Source organism: Sphaeramia orbicularis, chromosome 3, assembly GCF_902148855.1.
Source record: "Sphaeramia orbicularis chromosome 3, fSphaOr1.1, whole genome shotgun sequence".
Taxonomy (NCBI): domain Eukaryota; kingdom Metazoa; phylum Chordata; class Actinopteri; order Kurtiformes; family Apogonidae; genus Sphaeramia; species Sphaeramia orbicularis.
In genome coordinates this window covers 49,933,669-49,959,617 of record NC_043959.1, presented here as the reverse complement: position 1 = coordinate 49,959,617, position 25,949 = coordinate 49,933,669, and the positions used below count along the sequence as shown (strand labels likewise).

The following is a 25,949-nucleotide window of genomic DNA, read 5'->3' as shown; positions in this document are numbered from 1 at the left end:
TTTTTCCACACAATGTATTGAGCTATTACATGAACACATAGTAACTGCAGAGTGAGCCAGACCTTTTTAACATTTATATACCATGCAGCTTGTGCATTCCTGTCAGGTTTTGACTTCTTGTTTAAGCTCTATAGTGCCCTGGCATCCACTAATAGAAACATGACAGCAGTGTGTGATGAACTTGGACGTCATTGCTGAAACTGAACCAATGTAACGCTATAATTACACATATAATGAAGCAATTTCACAAATTGTTTAGCTTCTAGTGGTTCAATGTCAAAATAAACAAAAAGCTAAGAGTGGAAAAACAAAAATGCAGCAGATTTGTGGCAGATTCTTGCAGTCATGAACTCTTTCTTGCCTTTTAGTCAATGTCTGTATTACTGTTTATGATCTGCATATTCACTGCACATTCTCTCATCCAGATGCCTTTTTCTACTATAAACTCCAGTAGTTGATATTACAGTGGTTGATTTATGCATGTAACTGCATGTAATATGTAATGTTAGTGACATTATCATTGGAAGGTTCATCTGTATGTTTGACAGTTCTAGTCCTGGTGTATTGTTTGCTCTTGCCGTGTGTATCAGATGTAACCTCATCAGATAAACAGGCAGTGTCACGCAGCTCCATTAACCAAGTCTTCTGGGAAAAGTACTTTTTACAGCTTTGCACCTCTGTTGCCGACGAGTTTGAATGAGCTCAAACTCAATGAGCATTTATTTTCACTCTAATTTATTTGCTGTTGCATTTCATTTCCAGGCCAATTCACCCTCATAATCAGATGGCAATTAGTGAAGCATGAATCACAGAGAACAGCTCAGCTTAACACTCCCTTTCATGACACCTGCACGCTCACAACAACACAGTTTGGAGAATCATTCTTTTATTCCAAATAATATCTTATTTACTTCATTTTAAACAGCATTTCTAATTCCATCAGAGCTCTGTAAAATGTAATAAAACTTGTTTAGTTGCATCATGTTTTAAAGAAGGACTTCAAATATATTTTCTCTTGCTCTTTTTATAGCATTGCAGTTTTGAAGGCATGATTACATATCAACACATGGGCCAACCTCCTTCAACTCCAACTTTGGTTTTGGTACAAGAGAAAAAAACTCACTATGAACATTTAAGAATCTTTAATTCACACTAGTAATAAAATTGCATTACATTTCATAAAATAAATGTTCCAGTTTATATATACAGAGAAAACAGACTGTACATACCCTCCAATGAACCATTTCTAAAGAAAAAGAAAACAAACCTGAAACAAATTTCACAAAACATACAAGCAATACAGTGCTCAGCTAAGCAGGCACAACTGTACATCAAAATTTGTAACTGCTCAGTGTTGGGGTGTGGGAGGGGCAAAAAGTTGAACATTTACAATAGAGTCCTTAGGGACTGATAAAGGGGTCTTAAAAAGTATTGCAGGCAAGCAGACAGACGCTTGTCTTTTTCCAAGTGCAGCAGAACATCCATCTTGTGTGTAAAGTGTGGAGCTGATTGTTGCTGCCACGGGGTTCCAATTATTGAACCTGTGTCTCAAAGCTCCCATTCAGCTGACCCTCCTCATAGTCCATTTGACACAAAATCATGTTGTTTTTTAGGAAAAACTTGTCCCCCACGCAAAACCTGTTGGCAGAGAACACAATGGAAGGCACAATTTTTGTTAGAAAATACAAAAATGATTACTGTTGGCCTCATGACAAAGTGGTGACAAATCCCTCTGTGTTCTGGTGGTGAAAATGTCACATTTAAAATCAGCAGGTAATGATAATTCTGTTGGATTGCGCACATTTGGCTCACGATATGTTACCTGACACATGCTGGCACTGTGGCTTGTCAGACTCAAAGTGTATTTTAATGGTCGTCATAAATTTGTGGCTTTAAATAAAATAAAAAGATTGAATCCCTATCATTTCAAAGCATGTAGACTTGAGCTCTGGCACCCAGTGAAAGGCAGGTCAACTCTCCATGGCCTGACAAAAAGGCACTGGCACCGTAAGAGTTTCCACGGAAACTCTGCCACAGGGTGAGCTTTTCACCCACCAGTTTGGTTCCAGTGCTCAAAAATGTTTTCCTCTAAAGTCACAGAGTCAATTGAAGAGGCAGCCTGCCCCACTGATGTTCTTCTCTGTGCTGCTGTTTGTTTGTGTGACACAGTGGAAACAACTCCATAATGTGACTGAAGGAAAGTGAAGATAAGAATATAGCCATGAATACTTTGGCTTTAGTAATGTGCCAGACTGGTAAAACAGTCACGGCCATGGCGATACTCTGCCAGACGAGGCCTGGCTTCGTGTCTGCTAGCTGAGAAGAGAGGCTGCAGTCATAATTCCCTTACAGCAGGTGTTCACTATGGTAACTGAATCTGGCCTGCAGAAGGTTAATGGGCTTGTGCTGTGTGGAGGAACAGGGTCATAGCACCCCTGACAAGCATGCAAAGGACATTCTGCTCCCGGAGTGGTGCCATTACTGACAGTATATTAATGGGAAAAAGCAATATTTGGCTATGTCATATTCAATGTATATCATATCATAAGCTTTGTGCTCACTCCAATTTCATAATAGTTCCTATCACTAAGGAAACACCATTTCATACCTGTGTAAGGCTGCTCCCGTCTGTGCAGCAGCACCTCAGTAGCTTTATAGTTTGTTTTGTAGCTCCTACTTGCCTCCTCTAACGCATAAGAACGAGCTAATTTTATATCCAACTGGCTCAAAAGATTTAAAGATCTATTCACAAAGAAGTACAAACTGCTGGCAGTGTATCTCCATAGTAAATAATTAGCAAAGCATTACAAATGCAATACTCCAGCCTTTATTTTTTACAATAATAGAAGGGCAATTCATTTTTTTTCCCCACTCACAAACTGAGTTCTGCATTAATAGCAACCTACTTGCACCTCAGAGAAACCTTTTTCAGCAGCTTCTAATATTTAAGCTATTGGCCATTTTAACACCCCATTCATGTTTTTTTAACAAGGCAATGTTGTTGTGAAGTTATGATCTCCATTCTTACCTCTGGTTACAAAGCTGACAGGCAAAACAGTCCAAATGGTAAACATTATCTCTGGCTCTCATCACCATTTCAAAGGCTGGGATCAGTTTACTGCAGGCAGCACAGTTCCCTGTTGTACCAAAGAGCCTGAAAGACAGAGAGCACAGACAGAGATTAACCCTCCTTCCCTTTACCTTGATGCAATAACAGAGCAAACAAAAACGTACTGACAGCAGGAACAATGGCAGAAAAATGCTGCAATGGAAAGAAAAACAGGGCAAAAGCTAAATATGTTGAATTTAATGCACAAATCTTTCTTGGCACCCAATTGGTATTTTTGTTAATGAGGGTTACAAACATAGATCTTAATTCTTGGCTAATGATCTAATTAAAATGATCACATGGTTTTAATCTCCTTCTTCAAAGAATTTTCCCCCTTGCACATTGCAAAAGCAATGAAAACAGGTCTGAGGCAAACCATCTGAGCTGTTGAAAGTTTTTCGTCTTTCAAAACTAAATACTTAACGAGTATCTCCAACCAAAGCCAGCTGGATTTTACACAAGAGGCTATGTTCCATAATATAGTCATAAGTTCAAAAGATTTCTATTATAAGGATTCAGGCCCAATCCCTTCTCTCTCTAGCTCCTTCCTCTTTCATCCAGAGAAGGACCCAAGACAGTGACAGGAGAAGTAACCTTGAAGAGTTAACAAAATGTTCCACAGTGAATGGAATCGACTCACAACTTAAACCTCGCTGCTGCTTGTTTAGGCTTATTAGATAGGAGCCAAATGATAAAGGTTACAAACAGAGCAAGGGGTACTGGTGTAGATCTCTTTTCTTCTTAGAGAAAAGGAGCCTCAGATGCTTTCCCAGTCAGATTTACATTTTCATTTTCCAACTGCCTGCCCTTATGTTTAATTTGGAGATTCTGAAGCACAGATAGATTTATATATTCTGCAGGAAAAGGACCGTTTCACAGCTTTGCAAGAAGGGATAAGGCAACAGCAGATTGCCATTCCAACAGTATGTTAAACACTTTTCCCCAAACTTGTAGGGCTCAGACAGAGGAGTCACAGTGTTGATATTCCGCCTCGTTTATGCCAGTCCCATTCAGTTGCTTTCACCTTGTTAAGGAAAATGTCTATCCAGCAGCCCTGCTTCTAATTAGGGGCCACTGCCCCAGAGGAGTAGCAGCGACAGAAACAGAAGGAGAAAGGCTGTTATGTTCCATGAGAGAGATTCACAGGGTATTAAACAGAGACATTGTTACAATTGGTTACTGTTTCAATAAAATACTGGATGTTCTCATACAGTAGACACCTGCCACCCACAGGGCACTCTGGAACACAAAAAGTTGTTTTTCCCCACATACTGTAGGGCCACATTTTAAAAGCATACATTCAGCTGTGATGAAAAATGGATCAAACACCAGACTGCAAAAGGTAACCTCTTTTTCCTTTAACTTACTACTTGTGAGTTAAATGTTTTGTGACTTGAGTGTAGTTTCCCAGCACTGACAGCCATAATACGTTAGTTTACCTTGATTAAATTAAACGAATTCCTTCCGTTTGTGTACTTTTCACCAAAAAGCTGTCCCCATTGATTTTACACTTCCTGTGTGATCATGACAGACAAGTGGCAGGGACTCCCAGGTACAGGTAGCGCTAAAGGGGAACACATAGTGATGTCTTTTTCTCTCCCTGTGGGTACTGAGGCTGTAAAAGAGCCTATAGCCTTGGCCACTTACAGAGTCAGACACACACACTCCTATAACAGCTCACAGGATTATTCTTACCCATCTCCATTACACCCCACTGGGTGGTGGACATGGTGCTCACTTGATCCATACAGGTTGTGAAAATGCTTGGTGGGGAGGCCCAGCTTGCTGCCCTCACTAATGTCTACCTTCAGCCAAAGCTGTGTGTGACACCTAGGGCTGGTTTTCTCCTTTCAGTTACACCTGTACCCTTTATAACCTAATAATCTAACTACACTGGGTAAAATGAAGTGTGAACAGTGTGTACTACCCCTTACTAATCAATGAAGACTATTTAACAACTAAATAATACAAAAATTATAGTGAATACTAAATGCATAGTGTGTGTTCTCTGTATCTAGGGGACTGCTATAAAAATAATAGTAAGAGATATAGTTTGATAGGAAGTAAAGCTGGTAATAATATGATGAAACAGACTATGATACTGAATGAAAATTATTCTACAGAATTACAACACACATTTTCAAATATTTTAATGCATGAATGTTATAGTTTTAAGAATAAAAAGAAAGGACTGGACATATATGACATTTTTAGTCTAACAAAAGGCTTGATTGGCTGACTTGAACATAATAAAGATGAAATATACTATTAACTACAGCTGTTACAACTATGAAATAATCATGATAATCATTTCCATTCTCTTGTATAAATATCTGGACAATTATTTTTAAACTTTTTATGCATTATAACCCTTCTTAGCTTGTATTTGTGTTTTATTTTGCTTTTGTACCTTTTGGTGTGTTTAAGGAAAACAGAAATAGTCAATTCTATGTATGTGTATGTATATGCATTATTAAACTATTATTAGATTTATAGTGTAGTGGTGGCATAAAGTTAACAGAACAGACAATAATATTGTGAATCTCTATTATTTGTATGACAATCTTCAAATTTCAGCCCTACTACTAATAAAGAAAGACCTCACAGTTGGTATGTAGATGGAAATTAGACAAAGGATGAAGTAACGTTACCATAGTCTGCATTCTTAACTGATGCTGGTCCCTGTATCACCATGTTAGTAATTAGATCTCCACATCATGAAGCCACCCACTTCACCCATGTTAATCTAATTTCCTTTATCTGTTTCAATATCTCTGGCAGAAATGTCGAAGTGAGATTCTCTCTTTCTTCCATCTTTATTATAACATGAATGTGGAAGGTAAAACAGTAGACTGAATGTAGCTGCATCCCATTCACATTGTTCTGCAGCCAACAGGCTTGATATGTCTGGGTTATAATGTTGCACCAACATACGGCTTAATTGGGCTCCTTGTGCTAAAAGGAGATTACAGCCGGAGAGAACTGTTCAAACACATTACAATCCTCTCTTTTCCTGTTCCTGTGAAGCTAAAAGCAACCAGAGTTGAACTGCAGCTGCAGTGTCATGAGCAACAGCTAAACTGTAGAAAACAAGCCATTTTTAGCAAAAGTGAATGGTTGTGTGTTTTCATGTCAGCTGATAGGATGCATCGTAAGTTAACACACAATGGTTCAAAGAGGTAATGATGTCTTTTCAAGATACAACTACTGTAGTATTATGACATACCACTCAGACAAAGAGGCAGATTTTTACAAAAATGTGTTAATATGCAAAAAATGACATTGCTGTTTAGTCAATTCATGTTTCATGTTCATTCAAACACTGAACACCTTCACTGCATTGAAACAATCCCTTTGAATGAGTTGGTTCATTTCATTTAGCCAGTATTTTTTGTTTGAATAGACCATTTCCTGCAGAAACCCCGGTTATTGTTCTGACACATGTCTTGTATTGTAAGAGTGCAGTGGCTCATGCACTTCAATTTCCACAGTCATTAGGATTAAATAAATCAATATTCTCCAACAGAGAAATCAACATCCGCACAGTTCTACAGAATTTGGATTAAATAGAATAAAAATATGGAAAATATGAGTACTAGTTATAAGTGTGTTCTTGTGATACTCAATCATCAATATTGTAGCAGTAAGCGCAGTGAACTGTACCTCTGGGGTCTAAAGGCTGAGAAAAGTAAATGAAATTAAAGTAAAGCAGGATCTATATTCATTGGTTGATTTCATATTTAATCAATCAGCAGTATGACTCTAACAGAAAATGTAATTTCTTTAGGTATTCTGTTTATACATACTTTTGAGTTGTACATTTATTTCTTAGACATTATGAACAACAGTCTGTTGTGGTGTATTTTCCAAGTGTTGTACTTGATAAATAGTTCCCTGTTACTCTTAGGCTTCAGCAGTAAAATCAATAGCTATTATTGTCATTTGCATTAGTCTTAGATGTCATCTGAATCTCTGCAGCTAATACCCAGATATGTAAATAATCATGTCATTTTATGTCTTAAGCCATCTCTTAACAAAATGACAAAATGTATGTGTAGTCAGTCACTGTTTCTTACAGTTTTAAAACAGAAGAAGTACTTTGTTCTGTACTTCTTCAAATATTTCTTATTTAATAACTCTAAATAGATCTTTGTGTGCTTGTGTGAATTGTTTTGGAGCAAAATTGAACAGCCGAAATGTAAAGAAGCACAGTTCTCCTTCCTGTGTTATTGAGTTATTACAATGGGTCTTTAGAGAAAAGAAGGCCTTCTTTAGTTCTTTCAACTTGCTGCTTTGCAGACTTCAAACCCTTAAAGCTCCTACAGTGCATCATCTGCCTCTCTGTATTGCTTCCCTCAGATTGGGCTATGACTCTTGAAGTTTTCTACCTGTTCTCTGAGCTCTTTGAGACTTCCCTGTCTGCACAGGGTTTGTCAGATTTCATAAAAGGGAAAGCTGTTAATGCATGCATCGCATGTTCTGACCTTCCCCAACAGTTGTGTCTTTTTGAAAGTGCAAACCTCCCTGTTTAGATCCATCTTGCCCAGAGAAGAGGAGCAACTGTTATGGAAGCAGAGCAACTGTTTCACTTTAAAGTAGTAAAGAGAGGACAGATTTGAAAAGCAGTCACATCCAGATGGAGCTATCATCTTCCCCCTGCTATTCCGCTATTTTTTGGATAACTTATAATATTCATTATCTTGAGAACGTTTTCATCTTACAGTTAATTATACCCCATATTGATAAGTGGATGACTATTATGTCCTCTTTAATGTGTGAAATAAAAGATTTAATGATTTCGGCCCTCGGGTTCTGATGATCACATCATGACTAGCTTGTCAACCTTCTGGTGAAGTCATATGACCCTTGGCCCCAGACAAGCGCCTAATGAATCTATTATTCTCTTTTATAATGGAAGGGAAGTGAACATTAGAGAGACAAGAACTCTTACATTTTTAGTTGTGGTTTGGGGGCCAGGGGAGGGCAGTGGCTAAGGTGTTAGGAGTTTAGTGTTTGTGTGTATTGAAGTGTAGAATTCAGGAAAGTGTGAGTGCATTCGATAAGCTGCTAATGCCACTGAAGGACAATCACAGATGGAGCTCCTATAATAATTAATGTGAACATGGCAGGGATCCAAACCCTGGGAAAAAACCAAAGTGTGTTTGATCCACCCGCTTGTCTTTAATGAAGTGCAGGAGGCTAATTCAGTGCACAAATTTAACTTCATTACTGCAGGTGAGGGGAGCCTTCTTCCTTCCACACAGAACAAGGAGTAAAAAGGAAACTGGATGGAGACTGCATCGCCTACTTTCAAACACTCTCAAACTGCCTCCTCTCTATACGCAAGGCAAGGTTTTTAATTTGTTCCATAATAGAATTCATCTCAAGCATCTCTAGCCATTAAGTGTTCCGCATTTGTCGCAGGCTGAAGAGCAGGCGAGTGGGATGGATTTCATTAGGCAATCCGGGGCAACAGAGGAGCACAGAGCTTCCTCCTCCTCTTCCTTTTTATTCTTATTTTAATTTTTGTAACTCTTGATTCCATATGTCATTACTTTTTGCCATCCCATCTATGACCTCTACATCTTACTGGTGCAAAAAAGCTTTTCCTTTTCCTCTCACAGAGCCAGTTAGACACTTATGGCTTGGGGGTTGGGGTGGCTGTCCTTTCAGCAGATGTATTTTACCAAGTGAAACTCTGAGCTTCATCATTTTTGCCTTCACTTGGTCATTTGCCCATTTATTATTACCTCATCTGCACCATCTGCCCCTTCTGGGGGCAAGACTGGGTCTTAGTGGACCTCTCACTGAATCTTAAAAGCATTAACTGTGGGTGGGAACTGATGGATGGTAATGGCCTATCTCCACGTAACGTCCCTAAGCACCTCTCAAGTGGGCTGCAGGCTCCTTCCAGGTCAGAGGAAGAGCTGAGATGTGAGTGAAATGTCATGGAGATCCATGAGTAAGGTAGGAGGAAAACCAAGTTGATTAAGGTTCTCATTACTCTGGGTTTTGGAAAAGATTTAAGGTGATGGATTCTGTTTTAAATTATCTTAAATTACAACAGTGAACTGATGCACAACTAATAGCATGCTGAATATATCAAAGAGAAGTGAAGAGATGGGCAGGCAGAAGGGGAACACTGAAAGGGAAAGGGGGAGGACGGTGCAGGACAGAATGTTGGGAGGGGGGCCCAGGGCACCAGCATCCCTAAGTCGGCCCCTAGGGGGTTCCCTCTCAGATAAATGGTAAGATCTCATTGGGAATGTGACTTAACGCCCAGGAAATGGTCATGTTTAATTTAACAAGCAGATGGCAGGGGCATCTGAAGGGGGGACAAACACAGCCAAGAACACTGGTGAAGCAACAAGCCTGCCTGGAGCTTTCTCACAGCCTACAGCTCTGCTACAACCAAGACCCAGACTACTGACACAAGTGTCCTGTGTTCATGTAAACACATAAATGACAAGTTTAAGAAAGACAAACGCCACATAAACATGCAAACAGAAACATAACATGGGCATTATATGTAATGGGTGAAATTATAGTGACTCACCATACAGAGGTAAGTGTTCTTGCTTAATGGACATGCATTTTGTTCATATAATAACTCCATAAAATACAATCTACCACAAGACAGACAAAAACATAATGGTCTATAGAGCCAAAGAGCTATTTTCAGGGTTGCAGTGAGACTGTGTTTCAGTGCAAAGACTGTTTCAAAGTATAGAAATGAATGATGGTTTTTTCAGATGCTGTGGAAGGCCAAATATTTGAATATTTGGCAACTGGGCCACATTCCTGATGCAGTGGAATGTGTTGATGCCTTTCATTGTGAGATTCAGTCATGATGTATCCTGCCATGCCAAAATTAGAAACTGGATTCTATTACAGGGAAGTTGGACTTTTCAGGTTTACATAAAATGGAGAAGCTTAAATGCATACTTTATTTTTTTTTTTTTAAAAAGCACAATACTAAAAATGATAACATTAGCAATCTGACAACAATGTAGTTAATCTCTGTTAATGCATTTTTTTTTCCATATTCTGAAAGCATTTGTACATAAATTTAATGACATGATTCACGTTAAAGTCATCCTGAGTGCAGTAGTTTGCATATTAATTCTTTGCAATATTTTTACATAATTTCAAAAGTATTTCTGTCTCCGTGTGTATAATGTAAAAATAGCAAACTCTATGAAGTTTTTTTTTTGTATGATGTGATTATAGCATTCAGGACTCTTTGGAGTGATTTAAAAAGGATTTCAGATGTGCTTCTGTGAGTGGGAGCCACAGGAAACACAACTGTAATACCGGCAAATGGTACCAGAAGGTTAAAAAAAAAAAGCCTTTGTGGTCTTTTCAAGCCAAGCAAGCCTCGGAATGGCATGGCTTTTGTGTTTGTTGTGAGTGGAGAGAGGTGACTGTGTCTTTCTTGCCTCAGGTAGTCCCTGCGACAGAGGATGAGGTTGGCTTTCGTATAGAGGGTGGAGCCCACCTCCCCCAGGCGGCAGTCACAGCAGGCACATTTCAGACAGTCCTCATGCCAGTATTTGTCCAGGGCCTTGAGCAGGTAGCGGTCTTTAATCTTGCGATTGCAGCCAGCACACCCCTTCTGTTTCCCTTTGGGCTGGACGGAGAGCATCGGCACACCTGTAGTGATAAGGAGACAAACAGCCATGCGTGATTTACGGCCCAGGAACACGAGTGACTTTTCATGTTCTCTTTTTGATAAGCCGGCTGCTTCATGAGGTATCTAAGCCTGGCCTCGCTCACGGCCACAGCACACTGCCTACCTGCTTCATATGCATTAAAGAAAACATTCTTCCATGTAGATAGGCACGCGGGTCACATTGGCCCACAAAGCCCTGACTTACTTGTTCCACTAAGACCATGTTGTAATACAAAAGTTACATGATCTCTTGCAGCAGGTCTCTGAAAAAGGGGCATGTCTTGTGTATATCTGAGGACAAAAGACATAATGTTGATTTTGCTTACTGTAGTATTTACAGCGTGCTGTGTAGTACATTAGTTACCTACCATTTCATCAAAGCCCATTTCACTCAACTGTCCACAGCTGTAAAAGCTCCTCATGGGCTTTGTTTGGTATAGATTAACATTAACCTTTTAAAAAGCCTCTGACCACAAAAACGTTGCTACCAGACCCCAGTGAGATATGTTATGGTCTAAGTGCCTTTTAGCATACACTCACTCCCTGTGTTTCATCCACACACACGGGGGGACACACGCATAGACACAAACTCAGACACAATCATACACACACGTAAAACCACAAACACACACATAGTGGTCCCTACTCAGAGCATTACAGCCTTTCCTCCTTTTACACTTATCTGTACTCATGTGTCTGCAACGAGCAAGCCTAAGTTACCAAACTCGCAAATTGCTCTGCTGTCACGCAGGTCCCCTTTAAGTGCGCCTTTTAGCCTCCTAAAGGACAAATAAAGTCCATTTAATAACTGCACTAAACACTAATAGTCTATGTGTGGTTGACATTTGTGTTTGGACTAAAAGCCCCCCTCAGGCCACTGCTGGTACAGAGGCTGGGGCGCACAGCTCCCCTCTGTAGCACTAACAGGTCTGCCACAGCTGAAAGCACAAGACAACAGCTCTTAAGACACTCTCTCACACACTGAGCTATTGATCCATCTAAAAGAACACACAGTGGACGCCACTTGCCACTCTACTTTCAAAACACATTTCTCTCTCTCTGAAAAAAAAAAACAACAAAAAACTGGACACTCAGCATCACAGGGGGCTAGGCCAGTGTTTTGTACATGTGAGTATCCATAAAAGACCTTTTGGAGGAAAAGTTATGCTAAATTTTATGTGAAATGTCAGTTATACAAGAGATATCTAAAGTTCTATTTTTTCTAGACCATTTATTACATTACTTCCTCAACAGGAATGTAATGTCAACTGAAAATGTGTGTTCTATAGTAGTGCCATATTAAGTGTGACTAGGGTTCACTCTGTAGATGGACCGACAGTTTTACTGTACCTTGACTTGTTTGCTCAGTGATAAATACAACCCCAGCTGGAAACAAGGGACTGCTTCACTCTGTGCCCCGTTTTCTCTGCTAAGCCTGTCAAGTTCATTCTCTTTCATAAAAACCTTACACTACTTTTCAAAGTGCTTCTTTGGAATAGAAAAGCATATTTTCTCTGGCTATGTCTTTTGCGCACACGCATGCACACATAAATGGACTCACAAAGTACCTTATTGGATCCAGATTTGCACAGCAATTTTTGGCCATCCACACATCAATAATGCTATGAATGTAATATAATTAGCATTTCCCCTTTTAAAAAAGAGGTGAAAGAAATAGGAGAGCTTGTTAGTCAAATTTATGGCTTTGGTTTATATGTCAGTAAGTGCTCCGGTGGTGTTGAGCCGTCTTATTTCTTTATCAGAAGTGGAAAGGAGAGGCTAATTGGTCCAGTGCTGGTGATGGGAGCCATCAATTAGTGTTCTGCCTGCCCTCCAGCTCCCTCACCTCCCTCCCTCCCTAAAACAGGCCCCTTGAAGCTGGCACATTAGGATCACAAAACCTGCTATAAATACCAATGTTCGGTGTAAATGAAGCTAAAAAGCTTCAAATTCAAGCCACACTGGCTAAGGACAGACTCTTCTACCTGCATTTCATGGCTTGTTAGGGGAGCTCTCTGCAGGTATGCCAACGGTACTCGCCTGACAGGCTTCTACAGAACTAAAAACAGTCTTAATGAGGAGAGAGAAAATGCCGGTGTGTGTCTGTATACATGTGTACGTGTGTTTCAGAGCTTGTGCAAAGATAAAGAAAGGAGAAGCTGCAATTCCTTTGGGATCACAAAAATCTCTAATTTGCCTTTTATGACATCTAATTAGTTATTCTACTCAAAATCTTTGCTTTAAATAAGAGAACTAATTATACAAAAAGGTCGTTCCTCCACCTCTAGAGAACTACTCCTAATTGGTTGAGACCACCACCCGCCACATGCTCCTTAAACATATCACGTGTGTGTTTTACATCAACTTTGAAAAGGCCAAAGCTTAACCTATCCTGGAATTATTGTATGCTGCTCACCAACCCTTTTGGATGCATACTTTGCTTAAAACCCTGCTCAGCATCATTAAAATGACACACTCTTCTGACTCTTAGTGCAACCTAGGCATTGTGTTTGCTGTTAGTCAGACATTCATTTCTTCTTACATATGTCTGGGTCCTTCAGGCCTGACTGCAAGAGAGAGATGTCTCAATAAAGGCGTGCCTAATGTCTAGCTGGAAACTCGTATGCACATGGAACTGATGCCTCTTTCATAGAGTTCTTGCAGAGAACAAACATGGATTTGATGTCTTCTACCAAAGCAGCCTCTGGCAAACAGCTTTAATAGTAGTGTAGCAAGCAATAGCTCAAGCCTACTAAACAAAGAGCAGTGACAGAAAAAAATGATTGTGTAAAGTAAATGTCGTTTCAATTCCTGTAATGCCATGAGACATTTTCTTTCACCTGTCACTACTCTCCGTGTTGTGTCAAACCGAGGAGTAGAACAGAACCTTCCATGCTTGCCACCTCCCCAAAAAGAAAAGCTGCATTATGAAAGGAAGCTGCATACTAGGAGGCAGCCTCCACTTAATCCAATCCATTTAACAGATACAAGTGCCACTGACCTTCTAGTGTCATTTGATGTCACCAAAAGCCTGCCTCTCCACATCACGATTCATCTGCCAACAAGAGATGCATTTTACCCCTTAAAGTAGAGAAACAGCACTCACCCTGCCAAATATCCTTGCTGAGATGGAATTTAATTTGCCATTAGTACTGTGTGTAAAGGCCTGTCATCTCTCTCTTCTTCTATCCATCTACATTCTTGAAGATCCTATCTTTCAAGAATATGTACAGTTAGTTTTTCTCAGCCCAAGCAGTCTGTCAGAGCATGTATTTTCCATTATAGAGATAGCATCCGATTTCTGTGTTACCCATTTAGACTTCCGTCTTTACAGCTATCAAAAAATCACATCAGTCTGCTAACCTTTTTGATATATTTAAGGTTTTAAAAGAAAATACACTTTCTGAAACACTCTAGAAAATGTTTGAAAGTAGACAAATACAAGTATCATATAGGGAAGGTAAGACACACATTTCCTCAGACTGGATGTGTGTGGAAGGAAGGAAAGATGTTTTTCCCCTGACTTCTTTTTCCTTTTATTATCTCTAAAATGTTTGTTTTCCATTTTTCAATAAGTGAGCAAGTGCACGTAGATATTCAGTGTACAAAGTGGTTTGCATTTTTTTGCAAGGTAATGCTGAATAGCACAACAGAGCATGCTGTGTGTTGAAATAGTCAGGTACTGCTGCAAAACCAGGAAAAATAGCAACACATCTCTTTGATAATTTTGCACAATATATAGTGTAAGTCTGAACAGATTGGAAACAGAAGCTGAAAGCATGACCATAATTAGAAAAGATACAGATACTGTACTGTTAAGTACATTAAGTGTTGTAAACCAGTTATTAATAGGTGTTAATAACCACGTGGTATCACTACATGTCATCTGCCTTCATGGACACTCAGCCTAAATGGCAGAAGGGACAGTTACATCTGACCCTGTGCTTTGTTGAATGTCTTCTGATCAATTAAATGGCGTGGTGTGATGCAGACTTTGCTGGTTCATTGGGAGGTAAAGGATCTTGAAGAGAATCACTCAGGCTTCCTGACACATGTAAAAGGGGGAAAGGCTTTCAAGGAGGTGGAAACTGGCCCTGGGTGGGCCTCCTCTCAGGGGCCTCATAACTCCAGCTCCCAGCTGCAGCAAATAAGAGAGTGGTAACCACCATCGTGGTAAATACACTGACTTGGATGCAAAGGGAAATTAGATACTACATTACCAAATGATTGAATTTAGCTGATTTGTTATTATCAAATCACCAAAGCTGTCCTGTACAGACATCAACCACAGGCTAATAGCCTACAATGAATCTATAAACTGTTGCATGACCGACTAAATCATCTTACCCAATGTTAGATCAAAATGCATATATTATGTTATATTATATTATATTATATTATATTATATTATATTATAGTATATTATATTTTGAGTATGATGTGGATGTTAAATAACAAAAGAAACAGTAATGCAGTACCTTTGGGTACTCTTTGTATAAGTCTCAGCCATTTAGAAGCAACTGGGGCCGATTTAAAGTCCAGTCTTTTATGTTTCAGCCATCACTGTAAATGCTGTGGCCATGGCAATCCCAAATAAAATTTGTCCCTGGGCCAAGGTGTCTGCCACTAAGGTTAATAGGGATCTCATGCAGATGTCTTGCCATTGTGTGTATGAATCAGGCCCTTTCATTCAGCTTCCGTCATTGCTGTAATTGAGCCCATAGACACGTTTCTCTATTGCCAAGACAAAATACAAGACATCTGGTAATAATATCAGCTGGAATACACATGCCAGTTGAAAGCAGACTGATGAGTGTATTCTGAATGATAAGCAAAATAAAGACCACTGATTCACTACGTGATTCATGTTCCGTCCGTAGTTGGAGCATATGTAATGAGTAAAAGAAAAGATCAGCATGAGCACACACTCGCAGAGGGAAGCAAACTCACACACACTTTCAAATTAGGTAGTTACTTTCCTTGCCTAAGTCAATATTACATTTCTAACTGTGCTTTTTCTTATAGTTCTCTGTAAGAGCCTTCTATGTTACTGTACTGCTACATTTCCAGATGGTTGTGTATGAATGCTGGGGTCTGTGAGGTGATTTCTGGGACTGTATGCATGCTATGATTATGACATAATTAACACCCACAGTAAGTGGGAGCGAGAGCAGACAGGGCTGGTGCGGATGAGGAGGGGACTGTTCATTAACAAGATGCACTCTCTCAAACTTTGCAGCTTGCAGTGGCTAATAAGCCCCGGTGAAACGGAGCCCAGCCGTCCCTTGCATTGACCCTGGCACTGCCCAGGATAAGGGAGGGTTTTGTCTCCTGGAATAATTGCTCTTTTCACATGTTACAAGTGTCCTGACCCCCACGGTCGGCAGCCACTTTCCCTACCATAATTACTCCTGATCCGCTCCAAATGAGTCAGCCGCATTAGGGCTGCAATAACACTGGCTCAGCTTCAAGCGCGGCATGGGGAGTCTCAGCAGAGCAGCCTGGAACAGGACTGCCTTTTCTCCCAGCCCACGGTCATTTCCATCACGTCAGAGGTGCATTTCTTACACTTGAAGTCAGCACGAAGGCCCTGGGCCCTTTTCTGAGGCTTACAGAAGGCATTGTTAGCTCCTGGTGCTCTCTACTCACTGTGGTTTGGCTGCAGACTCCATCCCAATTAACGGAAAACTTCATTAGGGTGTTTTTCCACACTTTTCAGCCCCCTATTATTTTTAATTTATTCACATGGGGTTAATTAAAAGAAATGTATCACAGAGATATGCAACAGCTTTCTAATTAAATTCATTGCTGCTTTTTTTGTGAGACATGAAACTGGCAGAGTTTCCAAATTATTACAGAAGGCGACTTGTTCCAACACTTGGTTTCTCAGTAGTAGGGTGAGATTAGAGCTTTGCAAGGTAAGCTGTCAACAGGAGAAACAGTAAGAGAGGGAGAAATGGGGAATGAAAATGAGCATAAGGGAGTAAGATGAATGAGGAGGAGGAGAAAAGGCACAAACATTCATGGTTTTATCATGCTGGGTTACCCTGACTAAAACCCATGAGAACTCTTAAAGAGGAGGAGGACAGAGGAACTGTCAGGCTGTTGACAGAGCAAGAAGAAGATATGGTATTGCATCTAGCCAATCAAAAGTGGGCGTTGTGTTGGGCTTTGTCTGCTGTGTGTCTCTGGCCTCTATGTCTTGAAACCTGCCATTTTACCATTTTTCATTTAAGTGCAAACTGTCAATAACTGAGAATGCACCGTACATTGTATACCAGAGATTTTCCAGTCTGTATTTGAGATGGAATAAAGGAAAAGTCTATCCATTGCTAAAACTACATATTTATCAACTTTTATATAAGGCAATCTTATGTGACACTTTTTGATTCCTGACAAAAAAAAAAAAAAAAAAAATCAAACCATTAGACCTGCCATAACGACTTTTTAGTTCGCATTAAAAATACATTTGCAGAGAAATAAATGTAGCCCTCTAAAGTTTCTGTCACTCATGAGGTTAGGAAGTGATGTGCTAAATCCCCTTATTCCCCAGCAATTACTGCACACTTATTATTTCAAAAGGATATGCCAGGAGACAGGTGTGCCATTCAGGGTCCTCAGTGTGTGAAAATGGACGGGGAGAAGGAACACCAAACCGTGGTGCAGTTTGTGAAGCTCTTTAATCTTGAATAATGCAAATTCCCCACAGGGGGCAGTTATTTGGGAGCATGGGCCTCTAATGTCATTCAAGCACCCACTTCCACACCTGATGGGGTAAATAATAAGTGAAATTGGTTTGGTTCACTGTTAGGAAAGAAGTCTGACTGACAAATGGGGGCTATGAAGACAAAATGTTACAGAGTAATAGCAGATTACAATACAGTATTACAGTAATTACAGTAGTAGATCTGAAAATTCAATTGCGAAATCACTGATTGATCATTAAATTTTTTTTTTCTTACTTATAACTTCCACAAAGGGGAAAATAACTGCCTCACATAACACTTGAGTTAAGAAGACAAAAATATGTTACAGCAAATGTTTTCAACACTGCAATGAAACAGAGAAGAATATGAAACACCCTATGTGATGTCATAATGCACAGCCCTAATAATGTCTAATTCACAGTGAGATTCCTATTTTGTAATGTTCTCCAAGACATATAGTGACGCTTATTGTACTCTACATAGTCGACATAAAGTATCCCACAATGCATCATGAAAAGCAATGACCATAGCATGCACTCTACTTTCTGCTAACAGTCCCACAAAGAGTATCGCATTTTATGTATATGGCAATTACCATGACACGATTCCATGACTATCAGTAATGACACAAAATGCCAAATGCTCAAAATCTCCATTTGCTGCTCACTCCTGAGTGGACTATTATAAAGGGAGTAGTGAATGGGTGAGTGAGGGAGAGACACAGTGTGAGTGTGATGAAGCTGCCTCCCTCTGTCCTAAAGATCACAGGAGAGGAATACTGTAGATGACATTAGCTGATACTTGATTATCAGGATGGTCTGCTTTTAATGAATCCATTTTAACTCTTCTATATTGCCTCATAATATAAAGACTGAACCTTTTTCCTCAAGGAGTAATTGTGTTTAATGGTTAAAATCAAATGGCAATTAAACAATGGAGAGCCAAATGAAATGAAATACATTTTTTCAAAAGAAGAGATGTAAATGGCATTGGATAGTCTATGGTTTCATTTATTTAATACTGAATTAAGTAGGGATGTGTGTTGCGTTTGCCTCTAAATTTGTGATTGCACAGTCACACATCATAGTTAAGCACTGATTAAATCAACAACTTCAATATCCAAAACCTAATCTACTAGCTTTAAGAGGGAAAGAACTACCCCCTTTAATCACAGACTTTAATTAGCCATTTAAGATTTGATTTACTGAAGGTCATCCAATAAGAGATTACTTCTCAGCAAGTTGGCTCTTATTTAAGAGAGAAGGCTCCAAGGCTTTTCTATTTACCAACAAGATAGCTGTAATATCACAGGAAAGCATAAAGCATCTGTCCTTGGTTTCTTTGGAATCTTGTGCAAAAAAATATTTCTACAGAGGTTTTTAAATTGTGTTTGACCTAAATATCTTCATGGTGGAACACAGACAAATAAAGGACATTTTTAATTTGTTTACAGATAGGCCTACACAGCGGGACAGTGACATGAAATGTGTTTTCTGTCTGTGAAGTCCTTGTGTTATTGCACTACATAGTATCAGCATCCTGTGGCTGGAAAAATGTAATAGGAATACAAATGTGGCGAGGCATGACACTTAAATCTTTGAGTTGCAATAAGATCCGTAAGCTCTCAATTAATGTGAATACAGTAACAGGAATATGAGTGGTAGTGTCGGAAAAGCCTTTACAGTGACAAGAGGCTTTAAGTCTGATGGTCCCACTAGCAGCCCCTAGAGGCTGTGAAGCTCCTTACACCCACAAAAACAAAGTGTTTCTTACTGACCAGCCAACACACTCACACAAACACAACATAATTAGCACAATGAGCTACTATAGCACTTCATAGTAAGGAGATGGTAGGGATCAGGCCTCTGGAATAATTAAAAAGGGAATTAAAGCAAATTACTGCTGACACTGAGCATTTTCTGTGCCTTACAGTGAGAATATTACATTTCATATAACTTCTTACTGCTTCGACTTCTTCTTTATAATTACATTATACTGTAAAAACATAATAAGACTGTACATCTTTGTTTTGTTTTTTTATGCATACACACATCATCATTCATGCCATTTTCACTATATTTAAAAGAAACATGAGTGAAGCACCTTCATATACTTGCTTGAATCTGAGTCACTTTAGAATTTAGTTTCATACACGCGAATCTGCATCATTATGTAATTAATTATGTAAAGAATCACACTGTCTGTCATGTTATTTCAGGTGAGAATCAACCGTGCAAAAATATTTACATATTTATTTGCCTTAGACTGTAACAGGTGATGTTATTCTATGAATGGTGATAAAATGTTTACGTTCTTCTTGACAAAAATTCCCTGGGCATCTTTGCCACTTGTACTCAGTCATACTGGTTGTAGAGTAGTTTTGACATCTGCTCATCTTAAGAAGTTTGCTGAATGTTACTCCCCCCTCCAGTTTTCTGTCTTGCATTATTTACCTATGATGACAAAATACAGGAGATATTATTTTCCATAGAGCAAAGAATAAGCTTTACACTGCTTCAAACAAGTCAGGACACAAGAGCTTGCGATCTATAAACACATGAATAAATTAAAATACCAGAACTTACTGTATGTAGCGGGAAGTGTGTATGAATACACTTTTATCCGCCCCAAATTCACACAAGTGTAGTAAGCAGCAGCTTGAGAGACCCAGCCTTACAGTGGCAAATGGCAATGAGATCTGCCAGATCTACAACTTTAAACAGGTGAATAAACACCAACATTTATACATATTTATACCATATCATTATCTTTAAAACCAGACTCCCCGGTGTCAACAAATAGTATAATATATTTACACCAGCACAATTATGGATGATGCTGAGGATTTCTGTGTTTCTGTTGTTGAGTTTTTTGTTTGTTTGTGTGTGTGTGTGTGTGTGTGTGTGTTAAACATAAACACTGCTCCTGTGCACATCCTTAGTTTTCACACTTTATCTATTTGAGCAATATGTGCAATATGTAAAGTGATGTATGTATGTCTGTATTTCCAGTTACAGTTTTGTTCACATAATTTTCACTTCGACACCTCTCCCTCTGCAATTTTCAACATTGTTACTCACAACTCAGCAACATGCCAGGATTTCTTCTTGACACAGTGAAATCATTTAGAGTGCATGGAAACAAAGAGGCAGACTTCGGAAAACAATCTTTCAACAGGGACTGTCCGTTCCCTGTGATGCATGTGGTAGCCAGATCTTGTAAGAATTTGTATGATGACATGACTTGTGTGTGGCCTCTGGCAGTAATAAACGGGATGCTCTTATGGCTCAAGAGTGCATAATTGAGTTTATGCGCCACACTGATGAGTGCAGCCATTTACATCGAAAGCAGGTGGGTGCACTTGCTAACACGTGTCTCTTAAGTCTCCATTCAGTCCCTTTGAATTCTGCTAAGAATATGGAAAACGATACACATCTCCCACACTCACGAGATGTAAAACGATCAGGACTGATAGGGATCTAGGGGTTTAGTGGTGACAGACAAAATTGTCTCTAGTGAGAATTCTGCATTTGTAAGATCAGAAACAGATTAGATGGAATTAAACACACACTACTCAATATGTGAAAATGGGATTTTGTGCTCATTTTCACTGAGTTTAGCTAAAGGGAATAATGAGAACAGCTTTAGTAATAATAATATGGATAGCAGAAAAAGGATGTGAGATATGTTATGCATCAGTGTAAGAAATGGATAACATTGTGGGATCATCACACCTGTTTTATTACACTGGCGCAACTGTATTTTGTTATATGTATGCAAATGAAAAAGAGGTTTCTTACATTAATTTATACACATTTTAAAGTTACTCTGCTTTCATTATCTGTGTTTCAGACAAAACTGGAGTACAACGAAAAGCACTAAAGGTGCCTGAAATAAAGCTTTATATAAAAAAAGAAGCTGCAGTGACTTAAGAAATATCAAACGAAGCAATGTGTTTGTAATATTGTTCAGGGCCCAGAGCACAAAAACCAGACGTAATTTCAATATTTGAAATGGGCAAGTTTAATTTTGCAGTAAGAGCAAACCAATAAGCTGAGAAAATAGCAAATACAAGAGAGCAAATTGCATTCCTTTGGAAAAGTGAAAAGACTTAAGGAACATATAAAAGTAATCTCCAACTGGAAATTAGAAATCAACCTTCAGAAACCAAATAACAGAAAAGAAATATTACTGTCCACTTTCTAAATCAATATAACATTGCTACGAGACAGTATTACCATGGTAACACCGGTAAAGAATGAAGCAATTCTTATTATTTCAAAATAAAAATCGGAGCCTGAAGCCCAAGTTTTATTACAGCAGCCGACAGATCACCAGTCTGTATTCATCTGAAGCATTGCTTTTCAATCACATGCTTTATGAATGTACAAATTTCACTGGACAGGATGATAACGGGGTCGTAAATTAACAAGCAAAGGTAACCAGGAATTTATCAGTAGCTGGGGGATTTTTTTTTCCCCGTCTGCTGAGCTCTTTAAAGAATATACAGTTGTGTTAATGTTCAGCAAAAATATGCCTACAGTGTGGACCCACTTTCTTTTCCTGCATTTGGTTCGAAGAAGGAGAGAAAATGGCTGAGTTGCTTTTTCCTCTCAAATTAGACACAAATTGGAACCCTCATATCATAAGGTGAAATAAAATGTTGACACTGAATATTTTGGTACATGTGTTGCTATTCATTACTAAGTATGACCTGCCTATTAGGTCATTTCATAAAGCAGAGCCTGTATTCGTTTTACAGTCCTCTTCCGTGCTGTCAGACTTTGTGCTTTACCGGATAGTGTACATCTTAAAGCAGTGACTACAAAGAATACAATGATTAGTTTACAATGTGCCAAACTTTTGACGGACAGAACAATACGAGAAGGTAATGGAGGCATCCAACTCTATAAACAAACTATATACAAACATAACATATATATTTAACGACAGTCCTCGGAGTTTAAAAGCAACATCACTTACAAAGTATACTTCATTCTTCTCCCTTTGTAGATTTCGCAAAGTGATTTTTACGAGAGAACATTTCTCAAAAGGGTTCAGCTCAAGAAGAAAAAGACTGATTTCTAGTTATTATTTTCGCTACTCAAAAAGATGCAGACTTTTCTAAGAAATGTCAGAGTTAAAAACCACTGTCTGCCAAACAAGCAGCATTACTTTCTTGGCAAGGAGGATTGCAGAGTTTGAGCACGGAACTTACCACACTCTGATCTGCTTTATAAGCTACATAAGGACTGAAATATGGACACTTAGAGCAGTTTGCAGGAGTACATGCAGGCATAGTAGTGAATCAATCAAGATAAACAGACTGTAATCATGCACATACACCCATGTGGCCACCCAAAACACTTACCTACACCTCTCTCTCTCTCCACACACACACATTTATTTGTGCAGGCACTAAGTGGATACATTAGACAAGAAGGGTGAATTGACAAGCCTATAACTTTAGAGCCAATAAATGCTAAGAGGGACCACAGTGAAAGAGACCAGATCCAAGCAGCTCTGTTGACAACCTGGCCAAAATGCTGGAGCTGATGGTCGGGCCCAGCAAATAAAGGGTGAAGCTTTTAGGCAATGAGCAGCAGGTGATCTAAGCTTTTCTGCAAGTCCTAATGCTCCTAAAAGCCACTCTCCCTGGTTCTGTAATTGGGCATCAGTAGTTAATGTAGTATTGACTGCATTACATGCTCCTGTGCATCCTCTCCCACTAATGCCATTTGCATCACCTTGTACATTTACCATATTGCTTAGCCAATAACTGTTAAAAGCAATCTGAATCATGAATCATATAGGGAACTTTTAGCCAGACAGACATCTAAAGGAGACAATTTACAGTTGAGTTAATTTGGGTACATTAGCAGTACAACATGGATTCAGCCAGACAGACCAATTTATGTCTCCACCGCAATCCTTTTATTGGTTTTTAGATGTGTAAGTGAAAGGACGCTCCGTTAAGACGTATGAATTATCCACTTTCCAACATAAATAACACAAATGCATCCCCTGCTTGTGAATGAGGAATCATGCTCAAAATATACAGTTCTTTGAAAAGTGACACAAATGGGGTGTTTTTTATGGTTAGTGGAGGTTTGTCACAGTGCATTGCAGCAGGTGGTCTACATTTTCAGCAAAACAGCAGGCTTTTAAAGTGTTAGAAGAATGGAAAAACTGAAAATAACAGTAATTCAGAGCAAGCAATGCCTTTAAGTACTGTATAGGGTCTGCATTTGAATATTACATGTTCTGTGATGAATTTAAGTGCATATGCTGGAGATCAGTGAGACCTATATGAGCACATCTCAACATCAGCTTAATCCGAAATGGGTCGTCATTAGAGGCGAGTTTGATTTAAATTAAAATTAATTAGATTGCCTCACCCATTAACCTAAATACATTGAAACAGATAAGTAATGCAAGTAGGCCTATTTGGATGGAAAGTGAGTGAACGTTGCAGGGCGCTATCCATGATTTGCAATCAAGTTAAAAGCACCCTGCTGTCATCTCCCATCCCGTGGTGATGTCAAAGGCTGCCTCGCCAACTTCACAGACGCAAGAAAAAAAAAAAAAAAAAAAAAAAAAAAAAAAGCACTTAAGAGAAGGAAAAGAAAAGAGGATCCACATGCACCGCAGCGTTTGTGGAGTCTCCCCCAAACTCCGGGTTCCACATGAAAATGTTGGTCCAAATCAACTCCTCTAAACTAAACGGGGAAACTGCAGTTTGGCAGCGGGAGCCTATTCAACTTCACGGTGCAGGAGACAGCCTCAGTGTCCGAGGTTTCCACATGAAAACACGGACACTGTCGTGACTAAAACGGTGTGTGAAAGGCGACGGTGGAGCGGAGGCTGCGGGTGCGCAAAGTCCGAAAGCACCGAAACGCGTAAAGATGTACAAAAATGTTACTAGTGTTTTTTTTTTTTTTTTAATGCTTCTGTGGTTGTAGCATCATCCTTACAACCGGGGGGGATGTTACTCACCCTCTTCCTTGTCCAACACCATCGTCCTGAGGAACGAGGAGTCCTTCCCCGGGCGATCCGTCCTCGGCTCCAGCAGGCTGCACCGCTCGGTCTGCTCCGAGCTTCTCCTGGAAATGGCTTTGAAACGCGCGGCTGACTAGACTACGCCTCGATCAACCAAAAAAAAAAAAAACCCTGGAAAGATGAATTACCGTCTGCACGTTTTCCCCCCTACTATCAATAATAATTCATGCGCGGTATAAGGTGATATACGCAACGAAAGCCCCCTATCCGGACTGAACTGTAATGCAAATAAACACCGATCAAACAGCGCTGGTTGCTCTTGATAAATTCCATGCGAGTCAAAAAAAAGGGCAAAACAATGAAAAGCGATATAAATCTAGTGTCGCCTATCTGTAACTGAGCACACACGGTCGGATCAGACGCTCAGACTGAACGGGTGAGCTCTCCTCGCTGTTAATATTCTCTCTTTCTCGCTCTCATTTGCTCCGAAACAGCAACTATATTCAAACAAATCCAATTGCAAATCTGACAACTGCTAAAAGCAAACTCACGCCACCTCTCTCCCAGTTTATGTGCCGCGCTCGCCTCTGCTGCTACTGAATAAATGCGCGCAGTTTCCTGAGACCCTCGGATTCCCCTGTTAATTAAATCAATTCATTATGCTCAGATCTGATTAGCAGCCCTTCCCCCCTCTTTGAATCAATTATTCAATACACAAACATAATTGCTTGTGCCAGAGGTGTCTAAGTATTAGCTTATTTAACTCCAAGGACACTAATTACCCCTAGGGCAAGGGAACTTTTCTCATTAATTCTGACAAAACACAAAAGCACAGCTAAGGGAAAGTGTGTGTGTGTGTGTGTGTGTATGTGTGTATATGTGTGTGTGTGTGTGTGTGTGACTAGTCTGCCTGCCAGTCTGAACGTGCGTGATAGAGAGAGAGAGAGAAAGGGAGGGAGCGCGCGTATGCACTTAAGGTTGTATTGATGCACGTGTACACATGCACGCGCACGAGAGAGAGAGAGAGAGAGAGAGAGAGAGTGAGTGTGATGCTGTTCCATCAGCGCCTGGTACAGTTGGAGTAAACATAAAATCCGCTCATTGTTTTTATTCTCCTTACTTTTTCAGCAGAATTTAATATAGAAATAGCATCTAATTGCGGTCTATTTAGCAGTTAATTAGTGTCCAGACCCAGTTATCATACATGCTGCAGATAAACAGTCGTTTCAAAAGAGACAGCACAACAGATGGGCTGCGTTTTTGATTAGTGGGCAGATAGAAGGTTCACTTTCGAATCTGGTAATATAATTGTTGCCTGTTATTGCCAAGATGAAAGTGTTTCTGTTTCATGATGCAGCCTTAAATAGCACCACTTTCACTTGCCCTGCGGAGACTGTTAACCAATTAAGGGTGAGATCTAACAAAGATTAGCCATTTAGGAGAGTGGAGTGGAGTATAGCTA

General features: G+C 39.6%; 1 protein-coding gene across 1 annotated transcript; it reads right to left on the bottom strand.

The window, feature by feature from the left end:
* Positions 1 to 1,127: 1,127 nt before the first annotated feature.
* On the bottom strand, positions 1,128 to 25,306 carry lmo1 (LIM domain only 1). Its single transcript, XM_030130893.1, has 4 exons — positions 24,485 to 25,306; positions 10,549 to 10,762; positions 3,029 to 3,154; positions 1,128 to 1,638 (listed from the first exon to the last, which is right to left on the bottom strand). The coding sequence occupies exons 1-4, from the start codon at positions 24,504 to 24,506 to the stop codon at positions 1,533 to 1,535; spliced, it is 468 nt and encodes a 155-aa protein (XP_029986753.1). The 5' UTR covers positions 24,507 to 25,306; the 3' UTR covers positions 1,128 to 1,532.
* Between the last annotated feature and the right edge of the window lie 643 nt (positions 25,307 to 25,949).